Genomic DNA, 19,580 nt, shown 5'->3' with positions numbered 1-19,580 from the left:
TAGTAGTAGTAGTAGTAGTAGTAGTAGTAGTAGCAGCAGTAGCAGTGGTAGTAGCAGTAGTAGTAGTAGTAGCAGTAGTAGTAGTAGCAGTGGTAGTAGTAGTAGCAGCAGCAGCGGTAGTAGCAGTGATAGTGGTGGTAGTAGTGGTGGTAGTAGTAGTAGTGGTAGCAGTAGTGGTAGTAGTAGTAGCAGCAGTAGCAGTAGTAGCAGTAGTAGTAGTAGCAATAGTAGTAGTAGCAGTAGCAGTAGTAGTAGTAGTAGCAGTAGTAGTAGTAGCAGTGGTAGTGGTAGCAGTAGTGGTAGTAGTAGTAGTGGTGGTAGTAGTAGTAGCAGTAGTAGCAGCAGTGGTAGTATTAGTAGTAGTAGTAGTAGCAGTAGTAGCAGCAGTGGTAGTAGTAGTGGTAGTAGTAGTGGTAGTAGTAGTAGTGGTAGCAGTAGTAGCAGCAGTGGTAGCAGTAGTAGCAGTAGTAGTAGTAGTAGTAGCAGTAGTAGCAGCAGTGGTAGTAGTAGCAGTAGTAGTAGTAGTAGTAGTAGTAGTAGTAGTGGTAGTAGTGGTAGTAGTGGTGGTAGTAGTAGTAGTGGTGGTAGTAGTAGCAGCAGTGGTAGTAGTAGCAGTAGTAGTAGTAGTAGTAGTAGCAGCAGCAGTGGTAGTAGTAGCAGCAGTGGTAGTAGTAGTAGCAGTGGTAGTAGTAGTAGTAGTAGTGGTAGTAGTAGTAGTAGTAGTAGTGGTAGCAGTAGTAGCAGTGGTAGTAGTAGTAGTAGTAGTAGTAGTAGTAGTGGTAGTAGTGGTGGTAGTAGTAGTAGTGGTGGTAGTAGTAGTAGTGGTAGCAGTAGTAGTAGCAGCAGTGGTAGTAGTAGCAGCAGTGGTAGTAGTAGTAGTAGTAGCAGTAGTAGTAGTAGTGGTAGTAGTGGTAGCAGTAGTAGCAGCAGTGGTAGTAGTAGTAGTAGTAGTAGTAGTGGTAGTAGTAGTAGTAGTAGTGGTAGCAGTAGTGGTAGTAGTAGTAGTAGTAGCAGCAGTAGCAGTAGTAGTAGTAGTAGTAGTAGTAGTCGGAGCAGTAGCAGTAGTAGTAGTAGTAGTAGCAGTAGTAGTAGTAGTAGTAGCAGTAGTAGTAGTAGTGGTAGCAGTAGTAGTAGTAGTAGTAGTAGTAGTAGTAGTAGTAGTAGTGGTAGTAGTAGTAGTGGTGGTAGTAGTAGTAGTGGTAGCAGTAGTAGTAGTAGTAGCAGCAGTGGTAGTAGTAGTAGTAGTAGTAGTAGCAGCAGCAGTAGTAGTAGTGGTAGTAGTGGTGGTGGTAGTAGTAGCAGCAGTAGCAGTGGTAGTAGCAGTAGTAGTAGTAGTAGTAGTAGTAGTAGCAGCAGTAGTAGTAGTAGTAGCAGTAGTAGTAGTAGTAGTAGTAGTAGTAGCAGTGGTAGTGGTAGCAGTAGTAGTAGTGGTAGTAGTAGTAGTGGTGGTAGTAGTAGTAGTAGTGGTAGCAGTGGTAGTATTAGTAGTAGTAGTAGTAGCAGTAGTAGCAGCAGTGGTAGTAGTAGTGGTAGTAGTAGTGGTAGTAGTAGTAGTGGTAGCAGTAGTAGCAGCAGTGGTAGCAGTAGTAGCAGTAGTAGTAGTAGTAGTAGTGGTAGTAGTAGCAGTAGTAGTAGTAGTAGTAGTAGTGGTAGTAGTGGTGGTAGTAGTAGTAGTGGTGGTAGTAGTAGCAGCAGTGGTAGTAGTAGCAGTAGTAGTAGTGGTAGTAGTAGTAGTAGTAGTAGTAGTAGTAGTAGTAGTAGTAGTAGCAGCAGCAGTGGTAGTAGTAGCAGCAGTGGTAGTAGTAGTAGCAGTGGTAGTAGTAGTAGTAGTAGTGGTAGTAGTAGTAGTAGTAGTAGCAGTGGTAGTAGTAGTAGTAGTAGTAGTAGTAGTAGTAGTGGTAGTAGTGGTGGTAGTAGTAGTAGTGGTGGTAGTAGTAGTAGTGGTAGCAGTAGTAGTAGCAGCAGTGGTAGTAGTAGCAGCAGTGGTAGTAGTAGTAGTAGTAGCAGTAGTAGTGGTAGTAGTGGTAGCAGTAGTAGCAGCAGTGGTAGTAGTAGTAGTAGTAGTAGTGGTAGTAGTGGTGGTAGTAGTAGTAGTGGTGGTAGCAGTAGTAGCAGCAGTGGTAGTAGTAGTAGTAGTAGTAGTAGTAGCAGCAGCAGTAGTAGTAGTAGTAGCAGTAGTAGAAATAGTAGTAGCAGTAGTAGTAGTAGTAGTAGCAGTGGTAGTAGTAGTAGTAGTAGTAGCAGCAGTAGTAGTAGTAGTAGTAGCAGTAGTAGTAGTGGTAGCAGTAGTAAATGTAGTACAGCAATAGTACAGTAGTAGTAGTAGTAATAGTAGTAGCAGTAGTAGTGGTAGTAATAGTAGTAGTAGTAGTGGTAGTAATAGTAGTAGTAGTGGTAGTAGTGGTAGTAATAGTAGTAGTAGTGGTAGTAATAGTAGTAGCAGTAGTGGTAGTAATAGTAGTAGCAGTAGTAGTGGTAGTAATAGTAGTAGTAGTAGTAGTGGTAGTAGTGGTAGTAATAGTAGTAGTAGTAGTAGTGGTAGTAGTGGTAGTAATAGTAGTAGTAGTAGTGGTAGTAGTAGTGGTAGTAATAGTAGTAGCAGTAGTGGTAGTAATAGTAGTAGCAGTAGTAGTGGTAGTAATAGTAGTAGTAGTAGTAGTGGTAGTAGTGGTAGTAATAGTAGTAGTAGTAGTGGTAGTAATAGTAGTAGTAGTGGTAGTAGTGGTAGTAATAGTAGTAGTAGTGGTAGTAATAGTAGTAGCAGTAGTGGTAGTAATAGTAGTAGCAGTAGTGGTAGTAATAGTAGTAGTAATAGTAGTAGTAGTAGTAGTGGTAGTAGTGGTAGTAATAGTAGTAGTAGTAGCAGCAGTGGTAGTAGTGGTAGTAGTAGTAGTAGCAGTAGTAGTGGTAGTAATAGTAGTAGCAGTAGTAGTGGTACTAATAGTAGTAGTAGTAGTAGTAGTGGTAGTAATAGTAGTAGTAGTAGTAGCAGTAGTAGTAGTAGCAGCAGTAATGTATTTTTGATGCCCTATATGGAGAACATGGGTATAATTTGAGATTTGCCCATATTCATTATGTACAGTATTGTAAGGTGGTTAGTGATGCATAGTTCTTCACAAACATTCCCATACCTCCTTTAACGTCCCACAGTTTAATGGATCTGTCTGTCCCTCCAGTAGCAAGCAGGTTACAACTGGAGCTGAACCTCACTGCATTAATACCCAACTCATGGGCATCCTGGATGGAGAGATTAACACAGAGATACATACACTGAGTGTACAAAACATTAGGAACACCTTCCTAATATTGAGTTACATCCCCTTTTGCCCTCAGACCAGCCTCAGTTAGTTGGGGCATGGACTCTACAAGCGTTCCATAGGGAAGCTGGCCCATGTTGATTCCTATTGAGCCCCACTGTGCAGTTGTCATAATACCCATAAAACCTAGCGGTCAAACAGGGAAATGGTTCCAATCATTTTTCCACCATTCATTTTTCCCATAGGGGATTTTAGAAACACTTAAAAATAAGGGCTGTGTTTCATGTAGGTTTACCCTGGGGTGATGTTTTGATAACCATGTAAATCTCTCTAGGACAAGGTGACTTATCAATATATTCGCTCTATTTACTCTCAGATTCAAAAATGCTAATTAGCATCAAAGTAGACATCATGCAAGACTACAAATCCCTGCAAGCTCTGCACGTCATCTCTAGCTGACACCTTTGCTAACAGGTATTGTGTCAATTTAGAACTTGCACAAGACAGACTTTAAAATATATTAATTAATTTAATTTCCCAAATTATTTACATTTTATTTATTTAGCAGACGCTCCAGAGCGACATACAGTAGTGAACGTTTTCGTACTGGTCCCCCATGGGAATCGAACCCACAACCCTTGCATTGCAAACGCCAAGCTCTACTAACTGAGCCACACAGGACATCAATTAATTACTACACTGAACAAAAATATCAACGCAACATGCAACAATTTCAAAGATTTTACTGAGTTACACTTCATATAAGGAAATCGGTCTATTGAAATAAATAAATTAGGCCCTAATCTATGGATGACTGGGAATACAGATATGCATCTGTTGGTCACAGATACCTTTAAAAAAAAGGTAGGGGCGTAAATCAGAAAACCAGTCAGTATCTGGTGTGACCACCATTTGCCTCATGCAGCGTGACATCTCTTTCGCATAGAGTTGATCAGGCTGTTGATTGTGGCCTGTGGAATGTTGTCCCACTCCTCTTCAATGGCTACCAGGAATTGTGTACAGATCCTTTCGACATGGGGCTGTGCATTATCATGCTGAAACATGAGGTGATGGCGGCGGATGAATGGCACGACAATGGGCCTCAGGATCTCGTCAGAGTATCTCTGTGCATTCAAACTGCCATCGATAAAATGCAAATGTGTTCGTTGTCTGTAGCTTATGCCTCTGCCAATACCATAACCCCACCGCCACCATTGGGCATTTGCCCACTGAAGTCGGTTACGACGCCGAACTGCAGTCAGGTCAAGACCCTGGTGAGCACGCCGAACACGCAGATGAGCTTCCCTGAGACAGTTTCTGCAGAAATTATTTGGTTGTTCAAACCCACAGTTTCATGAGCTGTCCGGGTGTCTGGTCTCAGACGATCCCGCAGGTGAAGAAGTAGGATGTGGAGGTCCTGGGCTGGCGTGGTTGCACGTGGTCCGCGGTTGTGAGGATTTATGGTAGAGAAATTAACATTATTTATCTGGCAACAGCTCTGGTGGACATTCCTGCAGTCAGCATGCCAATTGCAAGCTCCCTCAAAACCTGAGACATCTGTGGCATTGTGTTGTGTGACGAAACTGCACATTTTAGAGTGGCCTTTTATTGTCCCCAGCACAAGGTGCACCTGTGTAATGATCATGCTGTTTAATCAGCTTCTTGATATGCCACACCTGTCAGGTGGATGGATTATCTTGGCAAAGGAGAAATGCTCACTAACAGGGGTGTAAACACATTTGTGAACATTTTAGGGAAAAAAGCTTGTTGTGCGTATGGAAGATTTCTGGGATCTTTTATTTCAGCTCATGAAACATGGGACCAACACTTTACATGTTGTGTTTATATTTTTTTTCAGTGTACATTTAGCTAACAGATAGATAATCCGGAGATTCTTACCTTTGCCTCGATTCGTCAGTCTCATTCATCTTGGCATTTGTAGTTCTTTATGATAGCCACATTACCAGCTAATTAGCCTTTCATTTTTGGGGGGTAAATATATTGATAAAAATCACCTTGTCCTAGAGAGATTTACATGGTTATCAAAGCGTGACGCCAGGGTAAGCCTACATGAAACACAGCCCTTATTTTAAGGGTTTCTAAAAACCCCTATGGGAAGAATGAATGGTGGAAAAACGATTGGAACCATTTCCCTGTTTGACCGCTAGGTTTTATGGGTATTATGATTCGTACAGTGGTACTCTATGCTTCCCACAGTTGTGTCAAGTTGGCTGGATGTCCTTTGGGTGGTGGACCATTCTTGATACACACAGGAAACTGTTGAGCGTGAAAAACCCAGCAGCGTTGCAGTTCTTTACACACTTTAACTGGTGCTCCTGGCACCTACAACCATACCCCGTTCAAAAAGGGACAAATGTTGTTTTGCTCAGTCACCCTCTAAATGGCACACATACACATCATGTCTCAATTATCTCAAGGCTTAAAAATTCTGGTGACATCAATAAGGGATCATAACTTTCACCTGGATTCAGTAGACTGGTCAGTCTATGTCATGGAAAGAGCAGTGCTATACAGAAACCCAGCCTAAAACCCCAAACAGCAAGCAATGCAGAAGTAGAAGCACGGTGGCTAGGAAAAACTCCCTAGAAAGCAGGAACCTATGAAGAAACCTAGAGAGGAACCAGGCTCTGGGGGGGGGGGTTTGAACTCCCTAGAAAGGCAGGAACCTAGGAAGAAACCTAGAGAGGAACCAGGCTCTGGGGGGGGTTTGAACTCCCTAGAAAGGCAGGAACCTAGGAAGAAACCTAGAGAGGAACCAGGCTCTGAGGGGTGGCCAGTTGTCTTACCAGCTCAAGGTTAGCACGTCGTGGCACACACCTTCCATGCCGTGCATTATTTCCCATAGAATGCATAGCCCCTTGTTGATTATCCCTTACTTAAATCAATAGGTTACAAAATAAATGGTGTCTCAGTTTGAGTGTTCTGATGCTGCAGATATAAACAACATACTTCTTCAAATCAAAGTGAGTGTGAATGACAACCATAAACAACAGCATACTGTATGGGGTCTGGGCCCAGTAAAAATAAAAAAAGTTATCTATCTGGATTTTGGCTATTGGACAGGATTAAATGCATTAGAAATATAAAAAAATAGAATGGGAGTCCCCATTCAAGTCAATTATTAGTCTGTTCTGTTTATTACATTTGTATGTATTTAATCGTATCCGATCGGTGAAATCCAGGTAGATAACTTTAGGAAAAACTGGGCTCAGAGGACAAAAAAACTGTGATGTGACATTTACCCTGCAAACAAAACCAACACGCAGTCTCACAAAACAACCGCGGTCACTGTGATGTGACATTACCCTGCAAACAAAACCAACACGCAGTCTCACAAAACAACCGCGGTCACTGTGATGTGACATTACCCTGCAAACAAAACCAACACGCAGTCTCACAAAACAACCGCGGTCACTGTGATGTGACATTACCCTGCAAACAAAACCAACACGCAGTCTCACAAAACAACCGCGGTCACTGTGATGTGACATTACCCTGCAAACAAAACCAACACGCAGTCTCACAAAACAACCGCGGTCACTGTGATGTGACATTACCCTGCAAACAAAACCAACACGCAGTCTCACAAAACAACCGCGGTCACTGTGATGTGACATTACCCTGCAAACAAAACCAACACGCAGTCTCACAAAACAACCGCGGTCACTGTGATGTGACATTACCCTGCAAACAAAACCAACACGCAGTCTCACAAAACAACCGCGGTCACTGTGATGTGACATTACCCTGCAAACAAAACCAACACGCAGTCTCACAAAACAACCGCGGTCACTGTGATGTGACATTACCCTGCAAACAAAACCAACACGCAGTCTCACAAAACAACCGCGGTCACTGTGATGTGACATTACCCTGCAAACAAAACCAACACGCAGTCTCACAAAACAACCGCGGTCACTGTGATGTGACATTACCCTGCAAACAAAACCAACACGCAGTCTCACAAAACAACCGCGGTCACTGTGATGTGACATTACCCTGCAAACAAAACCAACACGCAGTCTCACAAAACAACCGCGGTCACTGTGATGTGACATTACCCTGCAAACAAAACCAACACGCAGTCTCACAAAACAACCGCGGTCACTGTGATGTGGCATTACCCTGCAAACAAAACCAACACGCAGTCTCACAAAACAACCGCGGTCACTGTGATGTGACATTACCCTGCAAACAAAACCAACACGCAGTCTCACAAAACAACCGCGGTCACTGTGATGTGACATTACCCTGCAAACAAAACCAACACGCAGTCTCACAAAACAACCGCGGTCACTGTGATGTGACATTACCCTGCAAACAAAACCAACACGCAGTCTCACAAAACAACCGCGGTCACTGTGATGTGACATTACCCTGCAAACAAAACCAACACGCAGTCTCACAAAACAACCGCGGTCACTGTGATGTGACATTACCCTGCAAACAAAACCAACACGCAGTCTCACAAAACAACCGCGGTCACTGTGATGTGACATTACCCTGCAAACAAAACCAACACGCAGTCTCACAAAACAACCGCGGTCACTGTGATGTGACATTACCCTGCAAACAAAACCAACACGCAGTCTCACAAAACAACCGCGGTCACTGTGATGTGACATTACCCTGCAAACAAAACCAACACGCAGTCTCACAAAACAACCGCGGTCACTGTGATGTGACATTACCCTGCAAACAAAACCAACACGCAGTCTCACAAAACAACCGCGGTCACTGTGATGTGACATTACCCTGCAAACAAAACCAACACGCAGTCTCACAAAACAACCGCGGTCACTGTGATGTGACATTACCCTGCAAACAAAACCAACACGCAGTCTCACAAAACAACCGCGGTCACTGTGATGTGACATTACCCTGCAAACAAAACCAACACGCAGTCTCACAAAACAACCGCGGTCACTGTGATGTGACATTACCCTGCAAACAAAACCAACACGCAGTCTCACAAAACAACCGCGGTCACTGTGATGTGACATTACCCTGCAAACAAAACCAACACGCAGTCTCACAAAACAACCGCGGTCACTGTGATGTGACATTACCCTGCAAACAAAACCAACACGCAGTCTCACAAAACAACCGCGGTCACTGTGATGTGGCATTACCCTGCAAACAAAACCAACACGCAGTCTCACAAAACAACCGCGGTCACTGTGATGTGACATTACCCTGCAAACAAAACCAACACGCAGTCTCACAAAACAACCGCGGTCACTGTGATGTGACATTACCCTGCAAACAAAACCAACACGCAGTCTCACAAAACAACCGCGGTCACTGTGATGTGACATTACCCTGCAAACAAAACCAACACGCAGTCTCACAAAACAACCGCGGTCACTGTGATGTGACATTACCCTGCAAACAAAACCAACACGCAGTCTCACAAAACAACCGCGGTCACTGTGATGTGACATTACCCTGCAAACAAAACCAACACGCAGTCTCACAAAACAACCGCGGTCACTGTGATGTGACATTACCCTGCAAACAAAACCAACACGCAGTCTCACAAAACAACCGCGGTCACTGTGATGTGACATTACCCTGCAAACAAAACCAACACGCAGTCTCACAAAACAACCGCGGTCACTGTGATGTGACATTACCCTGCAAACAAAACCAACACGCAGTCTCACAAAACAACCGCGGTCACTGTGATGTGACATTACCCTGCAAACAAAACCAACACGCAGTCTCACAAAACAACCGCGGTCACTGTGATGTGACATTACCCTGCAAACAAAACCAACACGCAGTCTCACAAAACAACCGCGGTCACTGTGATGTGACATTACCCTGCAAACAAAACCAACACGCAGTCTCACAAAACAACCGCGGTCACTGTGATGTGACATTACCCTGCAAACAAAACCAACACGCAGTCTCACAAAACAACCGCGGTCACTGTGATGTGACATTACCCTGCAAACAAAAACAACACGCAGTCTCACAAAACAACCGCGGTCACTGTGATGTGACATTACCCTGCAAACAAAACCAACACGCAGTCTCACAAAACAACCGCGGTCACTGTGATGTGACATTACCCTGCAAACAAAACCAACACGCAGTCTCACAAAACAACCGCGGTCACTGTGATGTGACATTACCCTGCAAACAAAAACAACACGCAGTCTCACAAAACAACCGCGGTCACTGTGATGTGACATTACCCTGCAAACAAAACCAACACGCAGTCTCACAAAACAACCGCGGTCACTGTGATGTGACATTACCCTGCAAACAAAACCAACACGCAGTCTCACAAAACAACCGCGGTCACTGTGATGTGACATTACCCTGCAAACAAAACCAACACGCAGTCTCACAAAACAACCGCGGTCACTGTGATGTGACATTACCCTGCAAACAAAACCAACACGCAGTCTCACAAAACAACCGCGGTCACTGTGATGTGACATTACCCTGCAAACAAAACCAACACGCAGTCTCACAAAACAACCGCGGTCACTGTGATGTGACATTACCCTGCAAACAAAACCAACACGCAGTCTCACAAAACAACCGCGGTCACTGTGATGTGACATTACCCTGCAAACAAAAACAACACGCAGTCTCACAAAACAACCGCGGTCACTGTGATGTGACATTACCCTGCAAACAAAACCAACACGCAGTCTCACAAAACAACCGCGGTCACTGTGATGTGACATTACCCTGCAAACAAAACCAACACGCAGTCTCACAAAACAACCGCGGTCACTGTGATGTGACATTACCCTGCAAACAAAACCAACACGCAGTCTCACAAAACAACCGCGGTCACTGTGATGTGACATTACCCTGCAAACAAAACCAACACGCAGTCTCACAAAACAACCGCGGTCACTGTGATGTGACATTACCCTGCAAACAAAACCAACACGCAGTCTCACAAAACAACCGCGGTCACTGTGATGTGACATTACCCTGCAAACAAAAACAACACGCAGTCTCACAAAACAACCGCGGTCACTGTGATGTGACATTACCCTGCAAACAAAACCAACACGCAGTCTCACAAAACAACCGCGGTCACTGTGATGTGACATTACCCTGCAAACAAAAACAACACGCAGTCTCACAAAACAACCGCGGTCACTGTGATGTGACATTACCCTGCAAACAAAAACAACACGCAGTCTCACAAAACAACCGCGGTCACTGTGATGTGACATTACCCTGCAAACAAAAACAACACGCAGTCTCACAAAACAACCGCGGTCACTGTGATATGATATGGAAACAGACAGTTAAATAGGCCCCATTTCCTGAGTGAGACACACCAAAACGAGATACCTGTAGAGTGGCTAAATCTAATGGAGAATGAGCAGAGAGTTAATGCAGATCACACTGACTATATGACACTTCTCCAAATAAGGAAGTGGTAGGAAGGGACGTGGGAGGGGGGGGGCAGGAAGCGGAGGGCATCTTCCTTGGGCGAGCGGATCATGCTAGTTCCTCTGTGGCTGCGTGGGCCTGGCCATTCAGTGAAAATGTCCCTGAGCAGCGACAGAGTCCCAGTAACAGAGCTGCTGTGTGTGACAGAGAGGAGACTGTTTAGAACACACAGAGGACCTCTGTCCTCTCAGAGAGCACGGATCAGGACAGGCTAACCGCTCACCAGGGGCTTCCTGTATCCTTCCACCACCTCTATTTACATGGTAATAACAAGGGCCTGAATAGTTCCTAATGTGGCCCTGCCCAGATACAATGGACTGATATGCGTCTGTCCTAATGTGTCCCTGCCCTGATACAATGGACTCAGTCACTTGGAGAGAGAGACAGGTATGGTGGAGAGAGAGAGACAGGTATGGTGGAGAGAGAGAGACAGGTATGGTGAGAGAGAGAGTGAGACAGGTATGATGGAGAGAGAGAGACACAGGTATGATGGAGAGAGAGAGACAGGTATGGTGAGAGAGGGAGAGACAGGTATGATGAGAGAGACAGAGACAGGTATGGTGAGAGAGAGAGAGAGAGAGAGAGAGAGAGGTATGGTAGAGAGAGAGAGAGACAGATATGGTGAGAGAGAGAGAGGTATGGTGAGAGAGACAGGTATGGTGGAGAGCGAGAGAGAGACAGGTATGGTGGAGAGAGAGAGACAGGTATGGTGGAGAGAGAGAGACAGGTATGGTGAGAGAGAGAGTGAGACAGGTATGATGGAGAGAGAGAGACACAGGTATGATGGAGAGAGAGAGACAGGTATGGTGAGAGAGACAGAGACAGGTATGATGAGAGAGACAGAGACAGGTATGGTGAGAGAGAGAGAGAGGTATGGTAGAGAGAGAGAGGTATGGTAGAGAGAGAGAGAGAGACAGATATGGTGAGAGAGAGAGAGGTATGGTGAGAGAGACAGGTATGGTGGAGAGCGAGAGAGAGACAGGTATGGTGGAGAGAGCGAGACAGGTATGGTGAGATAGAGAGGGAGACAGGTATGGTGAGAGAGAGAGCGAGACAGGTATGGTGAGAGAGAGTGAGACAGGTATGATGGAGAGAGAGAAAGATATGGTGGAGAGCGAGTGAGACAGGTATGATGGAGAGAGAGAGATGTATGGTGAGAGAGACATGTATGGTGAGAGAGAGAGACAGGTATGATAGAGAGAGACAGGTATGATGAGAGAGAGAGACAGGTATGATGAGAGAGAGAGACAGGTATGATGAGAGAGAGACAGGTATGGTGAGAGAGAGAGAGAGAGAGAGAGAGAGAGACAGGTATGGTGAGAGAGGGAGAGAGGTATAATGAGAGAGAGACAGGTATGATGAGAGAGAGCGAGACAGGTATGGTGAGAGAGCGAGACAGGTATGATGGAGAGAGAGACAGGTATGGTGGAGAGAGAGACACAGGTATGTGAGAGAGAGACAGGTATGGTGAGAGAGAGACAGGCTTGATGGTGAGAGAGACAGGTATGATGGAGAGAGAGACAGGTATGGTGAGAGAGAGACAGGTATGGTGAGAGAGAGATACAGGTATGGTTGAGAGAGAGAGACTGGTATGGTGGAGAGAGACAGATATGGTAGAGAGAGACAGGTATGTTGAGAGAGAGAGAGACAGGTATGGTGAGAGAGAGGGAGAGGTATGTGAGAGAGTGATAGGTATGATGGAGAGAGCGACAGGTATGGTGGAGAGAGAGAGACAGGTATGGTGAGAGAGGGAGAGACAGGTATGGTGGAGAGGGAGAGACAGGTATGGTGGAGAGAGAGAGACAGGTATGGTGGAGAGAGAGAGACAGGTATGGTGGAGAGAGAGAGACCGGTATGGTGGAGAGAGAGAGACAGGTATGGTTGAGAGAGCCCATCGCCCATTTGAGTGACAGCTACCAAGAGGCCTGCCCAGCGTTATCCAATGAGGTTGCAGGGCGGGCCCAACGGCTCAGTGGACACAGCAGAGAGAGAGAGAGACCGCGATCTGAACATATGTGACGTAGTGTGCAGTTTTCGAGGGACCACTTTTGGCTTGTGAGCGCTCCTTTAAAAACGACAGGCTGAAATTATACAAAAAGTTTGACAGTGCATATTTAAGGTCTTACCAAGACATGCAGGGTTAAGGTTAGGCTTTAGGTCTTACCAGGACATGCAGGGTTAGGGTTAAGGTTAGGCTTTAGGTCTTACCAGGACATGCAGGGTTAGGGTTAAGGTTAGGCTTTAGGTCTTACCAGGACATGCAGGGTTAGGGTTAAGGTTAGGCTTTAGGTCTTACCAGGACATGCAGGGCCCTAGCAGGGACCCTGGCAGCCAGACAGATCCCTACAGGAACATACAGGTCCTCCTTCAGACTCAGACACAGCGAGTTCCCCCGACGCTTCTTTCTGCTTAGAAACACAACAGAACTCAGTTAGCGGCAGGAGTTTTTCCTAACCAAGCGGCCCTACCAGGAAGAAAAAAAATCTGGGCCCTATACTTTTCGCAGTGCTCGACTTGTTGGGCAGGAGGTCACTGGAGCTGAGTACCGGCACCTCAAATGTTCTTCTACTTGAGCTCCTGTTCCTCTTATAGAATATTAGTTCAACAATATTGTGGAGCTCCTGCACATAAACAGTACCGGCACCCAAAATGAGTACCGGAACCTGTTTCAGTCCAAGTCATTCATTTATTGTAGGATATAGGCCCTTGATTTTTCCTAGTAAAAATCTTTCTAAATGTACAGTAAAACTAGGGCCAGGGGTTTTCCTGATAAAATATCATGATCATGGAAAACTCCTGGCCCTAATATCATGATCATGGAAAACTCCTGGCCCTAATATCATGAAATACTCCTCCCTAAACAAAGTCAAGTTTATCTCAGTCTTCAGAGGAGAGGGACAAGGGGCAGAGTGGGTGCGTGCGTGCGTCCGTCCGTCCGTCCGTCTGTCTGACTGTGTCCGTCTGTCTGACTGTGTCCGTCTGTCTGACTGTGTCCGTCTGTCTGTCCGTCTGTCTGAAATATAACGGTATGATGCACACCTGCAGATCTGTGGGTTATAGGCACACATACTGTATGATTAGACTAAGAAATAAGCAGATTATGGGTCTACATATCTGGCTGTAAACCGAGTTGTAATGTTTGTTAGCATAAATCATCAAGGCTGCTGGAAAAGGAGTAGTGGGTAAATAAAGTGCCGTTGTTGTTGCGTGTTAACCCTGACCTAATATGGACACTATGAAGGAAATAGGGTTAGGGAAGACTTCATCATCAACGTGCATGAGTGGGAAAAGTGGGGTTTCTTTGTGATTGAGCTGAGTGAGTTAACATTAGCAGATTGATGTCAGGACTATGTGAGGCAAGTGCCAAACATCTACAGCACCAGTCAAAAGTTTGGACACACCTACTCATTCCAGGGTTTTTCTTTATTTTTTAAAAACTATTTTCTACATTGTAGAATAATAGTGAAGACGTCAAAACTATGAACTGACACATACAGTGGGGAAAAAAAAGTATTTAGTCAGCCACCAATTGTGCAAGTTCTCCCACTTAAAAAAATGAGAGAGGCCTGTAATTTTCATCATAGGTACACGTCAACTATGACAGACAAATTGAGAATTTTTTTTCCAGAAAATCACATTGTAGGATTTTTAATTAATTAATTTGCAAATTATGGTGGAAAATAAGTATTTGGTCACCTACAAACAAGCAAGATTTCTGGCTCTCACAGACCTGTAACTTCTTTAAGAGGCTCCTCTGTCCTCCACTCGTTACCTGTATTAATGGCACCTGTTTGAACTTGTTATCAGTATAAAAGACACCTGTCCACAACCTCAAACAGTCACACTCCAAACTCCACTATGGCCAAGACCAAAGAGCTGTCAAAGGACACCAGAAACAAAATTGTAGACCTGCACCAGGCTGGGAAGACTGAATCTGCAATAGGTAAGCAGCTTGGTTTGAAGAAATCAACTGTGGGAGCAATTATTAGGAAATGGAAGACATACAAGACCACTGATAATCTCCCTCGATCTGGGGCTCCATGCAAGATCTCACCCCGTGGGGTCAAAATGATCACAAGAACGGTGAGCAAAAATCCCAGAACCACACGGGGGGACCTAGTGAATGACCTGCAGAGAGCTGGGACCAAAGTAACAAAGCCTACCATCAGTAACACACTACGCCGCCAGGGACTCAAATCCTGCAGTGCAAGACGTGTCCCCCTGCTTAAGCCAGTACATGTCCAGGCCCGTCTGAAGTTTGCTAGAGTGCATTTGGATGATCCAGAAGAGGATTGGGAGAATGTCATATGGTCAGATGAAACCAAAATAGAACTTTTTGGTAAAAACTCAACTCGTCGTGTTTGGAGGACAAAGAATGCTGAGTTGCATCCAAAGAACACCATACCTACTGTGACGCATGGGGGTGGAAACATTATGCTTTGGGGCTGTTTTTCTGCAAAGGGACCAGGACGACTGATCCATGTAAAGGAAAGAATGAATGGGGCTATGTATCATGAGATTTTTAGTGAAAACCTCCTTCCATCAGCAAGGGCATTGAAGATGAAACGTGGCTGGGTCTTTCAGCATGACAATGATCCCAAACACACCGCCCGGGCAACGAAGGAGTAGCTTCGTAAGAAGCATTTCAAGGTCCTGGAGTGGCCTAGCCAGTCTCCAGATCTCAACCCCATAGAAAATCTTTGGAGGGAGTTGAAAGTCCGTGTTGCCCAGCGACAGCCCCAAAACATCACTGCTCTAGAGGAGATCTGCATGGAGGAATGGGCCAAAATACCAGCAACAGTGTGTGAAAACCTTGTGAAGACTTACAGAAAACGTTTGACCTGTGTCATTGCCAACAAAGGGTATATAACAAAGTATTGAGAAACTTTTGTTATTGACCAAATACTTATTTTCCACCATAATTTGCAAATAAATTCATTAAAAATCCTACAATGTCATATTCTGGAGAAAAAAAATCTAATTTTGTCTGTCATAGTTGACGTGTACCTATGATGAAAATTACAGGCCTCTCTCATCTTTTTAAGTGGGAGAACTTGTGTTAAAAAAAGTGTTATACAAATCAAATTAGATTTTATATTTGAGATTCTTCAAAGTAGCCACCCGTTGCCTTGATGACAGCTCTGCACACTCTTGGCATTCCCTCAACCAGCTTCATGAGGTAGTCACCTGGAATGCATTTCAATTAACAGGTGTGCCTTGTTAAAAGTTAATTTGTGGAATTTCTTTCCTTCTTAATGCGTTTGAGCCAATCAGTTGTGTTGTGACAAGGTAGGGGGGTATACAGAAGATAGCCCTATTTGGTAAAAGACCAAGTCCATATTATGGCAAGAACAGCTCAAATAAGCAAAGAGAAATGACAGTCCATCATTACTTTAAGACATAAAGGTCAGTCAATATGGAACATTTCAAGAACTTTGAATGTTTCTTCAACCTATAGTTATGATGAATATCTATGTGTTTAACAACATTAATATTATTCTGTCTATGTAACCATAGAACATTAATATTATTCTGTCTATGTAACCATAGAAGCATAGAACATTAATATTATTCTGTCTATGTAACCATAGAAGCATAGAACATTAATATTATTCTGTCTATGTAACCATAGAAGCATAGAACATTAATATTATTCTGTCTATGTAACCATAGAAGCATAGAACATTAATATTATTCTGTCTATGTAACTCACTCAAAAAGCTCTTTGATGGAATCTAGAATCCTGGGAGGGGATGTTACTGAGGCTGACCTAGGAAAAAAAGTTAAGTGAAGTTTTTAGAACTTTTAAAACACACTTGAAGGAATGATTTAATCAATTTAGATGTAGTAAGCATTGTGATGTAGTTAGCATTGTGATGTTACAGATGTAGGATCTTAATCTGAGCCAGTTTGCTACAGCAGGAAAATAATCCTGCAGCGTCAGGAAATGTGAATTATTATGTGGATTATAATTAATGGACATTTTTGTAGGGGTTGATACATTGTTCGTTAGGGCAAATCAAGTCTGAAATATTCAAAGTGGAAATGACAAACTTTTAAAACTCAAATACACTACAAGTTTGCATTTCCTGAGGTGCAGGAAAATTCTCAGCAAGAAAAGAGTGATCAAATGAAGATCCTAGCTACATCTGTAGCATAGTGACTGAAGATCGCTTTGGAACTAATCATGCAGTGTAAGCATTCTTTAAATGCATTTCATTATTTTTATATTTAAATATATTTTATATATATATATATATATATATATATATATATATAATAAACATTTCACCATTAGAACATTACACTTTGAAAATGAAAGTTACTTTGAGTTGGAATCTGAAAACTCTATACCCCGACAATGAGTTCCAACAAGAATCTTGTTTTTTGTCTACTTCCATGGGAAGGAAAGGCCCATAAACGCCATGTGAACTTTGAGGGATTTCTGTCATTTCTTCCTCTACCAGAACATTCTAGTGGTCCGTCTCTCAGTCTTCATCTACCAGAACATTCTAGTGGTCCGTCTCTCAGCCTTCATCTACCTGAACATTCTAGTGGTCCGTCTCTCAGCCTTCATCTACCAGAACATTCTAGTGGTCCGTCTCTCAGTCTTCATCTACCAGAACATTCTAGTGGTCCGTCTCTCAGCCTTCATCTACCAGAACATTCTAGTGGTCCGTCTCTCAGCCTTCATCTACCAGAACATTCTAGTGGTCCGTCTCTCAGCCTTCATCTACCAGAACATTCTAGTGGTTCTTTCTCTCAGCCTTCATCTACCTGAACATTCTAGCGGTCCGTCTCTCTGTCAGATCACTCTTAGGGGAGGCTTCTCTGGAGGCGGGGGCACTGACAGACCCGCTGGAAGGGAAACAGCACAACACTTTATTATCCTTTAGCTTTGTGTGTCCCTCTGGACATGAGCTACTACAATACAAGGGGAAAACTTTAACCTATTCTCAATCTAGTGAGAGCTACTTACACATCAATGGGACTATACAATCTAAACTAAAGAGTTTGATTACACTTACACATCGACGTAGGCTATATAATCTAGTTACTTAAACATCGACGTAGGCTATATAACCTAGTTACTTAAACATCGACGTAGGCTATATAATCTAGTTACTTAAACATCGACGTAGGCTATATAACCTAGTTACTTACACATCGATTGTCACCTTCACCTTCCCAGCGGTCTCCAGTTCCTTCTGAAGACTTGCCTCTCTGGCTCTGTGGGGTTGACAGTAGAAAGGAATGACAACAACATTACAGAAACAACTCACTCTGAATACATTCATTAATGCTTCATAGGGCCTGGAGTTTTTCCTGCACGTGACTTGACGAGGGCAAGTTATAACCTATAGTCTTTAACTAGTTATAACCTATAGTCTATAACTAGTTATAACCTATAGTCTTTAACTAGTTATAACCTATAGTCTTTAACTAGTTATAACCTATAGTCTTTAACTAGTTATAACCTATAGTCTAACTAGTTATAACCTATAGTCTTTAACTAGTTATAACCTATAGTCTATAACTAGTTATAACCTATAGTCTATAACTAGTTATAACCTATAGTCTTTAACTAGTTATAACCTATAGTCTTTAACTAGTTATAACCTATAGTCTATAACTAGTTATAACCTATAGTCTAACTAGTTATAACCTATAGTCTAACTAGTTATAACCTATAGTCTAACTAGTTATAACCTATAGTCTATAACTAGTTATAACCTATAGTCTTTAACTAGTTATAACCTATAGTCTTTAACTAGTTATAACCTATAGTCTTTAACTAGTTATAACCTATAGTCTAACTAGTTATAACCTATAGTCTAACTAGTTATAACCTATAGTCTTTAACTAGTTATAACCTATAGTCTAACTAGTTATAACCTATAGTCTAACTAGTTATAACCTATAGTCTATAACTAGTTATAACCTATAGTCTAACTAGTTATAACCTATAGTCTAACTAGTTATAACCTACAGTCTATAACTAGTTATAACCTACAGTCTTTAACTAGTTATAACCTATAGTCTTTAACTAGTTATAACCTATAGTCTATAACTAGTTATAACCTATAGTCTAACTAGTTATAACCTATAGTCTAACTAGTTATAACCTATAGTCTATAACTAGTTATAACCTATAGTCGAACTAGTTATAACCTATAGTCTTTAACTAGTTATAACCTATAGTCTTTAACTAGTTATAACCTATAGTCTTTAACTAGTTATAACCTATAGTCTAACTAGTTATAACCTATAGTCTATAACTAGTTATAACCTATAGTCTTTAACTAGTTATAACCTATAGTCTTTAACTAGTTATAACCTATAGTCTATAACTAGTTATAACCTATAGTCTAACTAGTTATAACCTATAGTCTATAACTAGTTATAACCTATAGTCTAACTAGTTATAACCTATAGTCTAACTAGTTATAACCTATAGTCTAACTAGTTATAACCTCTAGTCTAACTAATTATAACCTATAGTCTATAACTAGTTATAACCTATAGTCTATAACTAGTTATAACCTATAGTCTAACTAGTTATAACCTATAGTCTTTAACTAGTTATAACCTATAGTCTAACTAGTTATAACCTATAGTCTATAACTAGTTATAACCTGTGAATAAAGTGGACTGACTAGTGTTGCTAATGAACAAGTCACTTGAAGGAGTCTCTTGTCAAAAAACGGAAAGTTGCCTTAATGCAATATCTCAGTCTTAAACACTTTAATGTGTGTCTTACATTTCTGTCCTTTTTAGGTGTCTTAATATTGACACTTTGTTTTTTTTATCTTATTGTCCTAATTAATCCAGATTGGATTGCCCTCAAGTAAGTACTCCTATCCACTATGT

At 42.6% G+C, this 19,580-nt stretch overlaps 1 protein-coding gene across 3 annotated transcripts in view; it reads right to left on the bottom strand.

Moving 5' to 3' along the window:
• The window catches only part of LOC311105394 (protein Atg16l2-like), a 55,059-nt gene that overhangs the window by 6,693 nt on the left and 28,786 nt on the right, over positions 1-19,580 (bottom strand). Inside the window, exons 6-10 of one of the 3 annotated variants that reach the window (XM_084147538.1) lie at positions 17,874-17,939; positions 17,487-17,567; positions 16,423-16,479; positions 13,006-13,117; positions 3,132-3,237 (exon numbers count right to left, since the gene is read on the bottom strand). In XM_084147538.1, coding sequence (XP_084003664.1) covers positions 3,132-3,237; positions 13,006-13,117; positions 16,423-16,479; positions 17,487-17,567; positions 17,874-17,939 — 422 coding nt within the window. The remainder of the gene's footprint in view (positions 1-3,131; positions 3,238-13,005; positions 13,118-16,422; positions 16,480-17,486; positions 17,568-17,873; positions 17,940-19,580) is intronic. The other 2 variants (XM_084147539.1, XM_084147540.1) reach the window with 2 other exon arrangements.

Source organism: Coregonus lavaretus (assembly GCF_964263955.1).
Source record: "Coregonus lavaretus genome assembly, chromosome: 30".
Classification (NCBI taxonomy): domain Eukaryota; kingdom Metazoa; phylum Chordata; class Actinopteri; order Salmoniformes; family Salmonidae; genus Coregonus; species Coregonus lavaretus.
The sequence above is the reverse complement of the archived record's forward strand: the minus strand, read 5'-3'. Positions and strand labels throughout refer to the sequence as shown.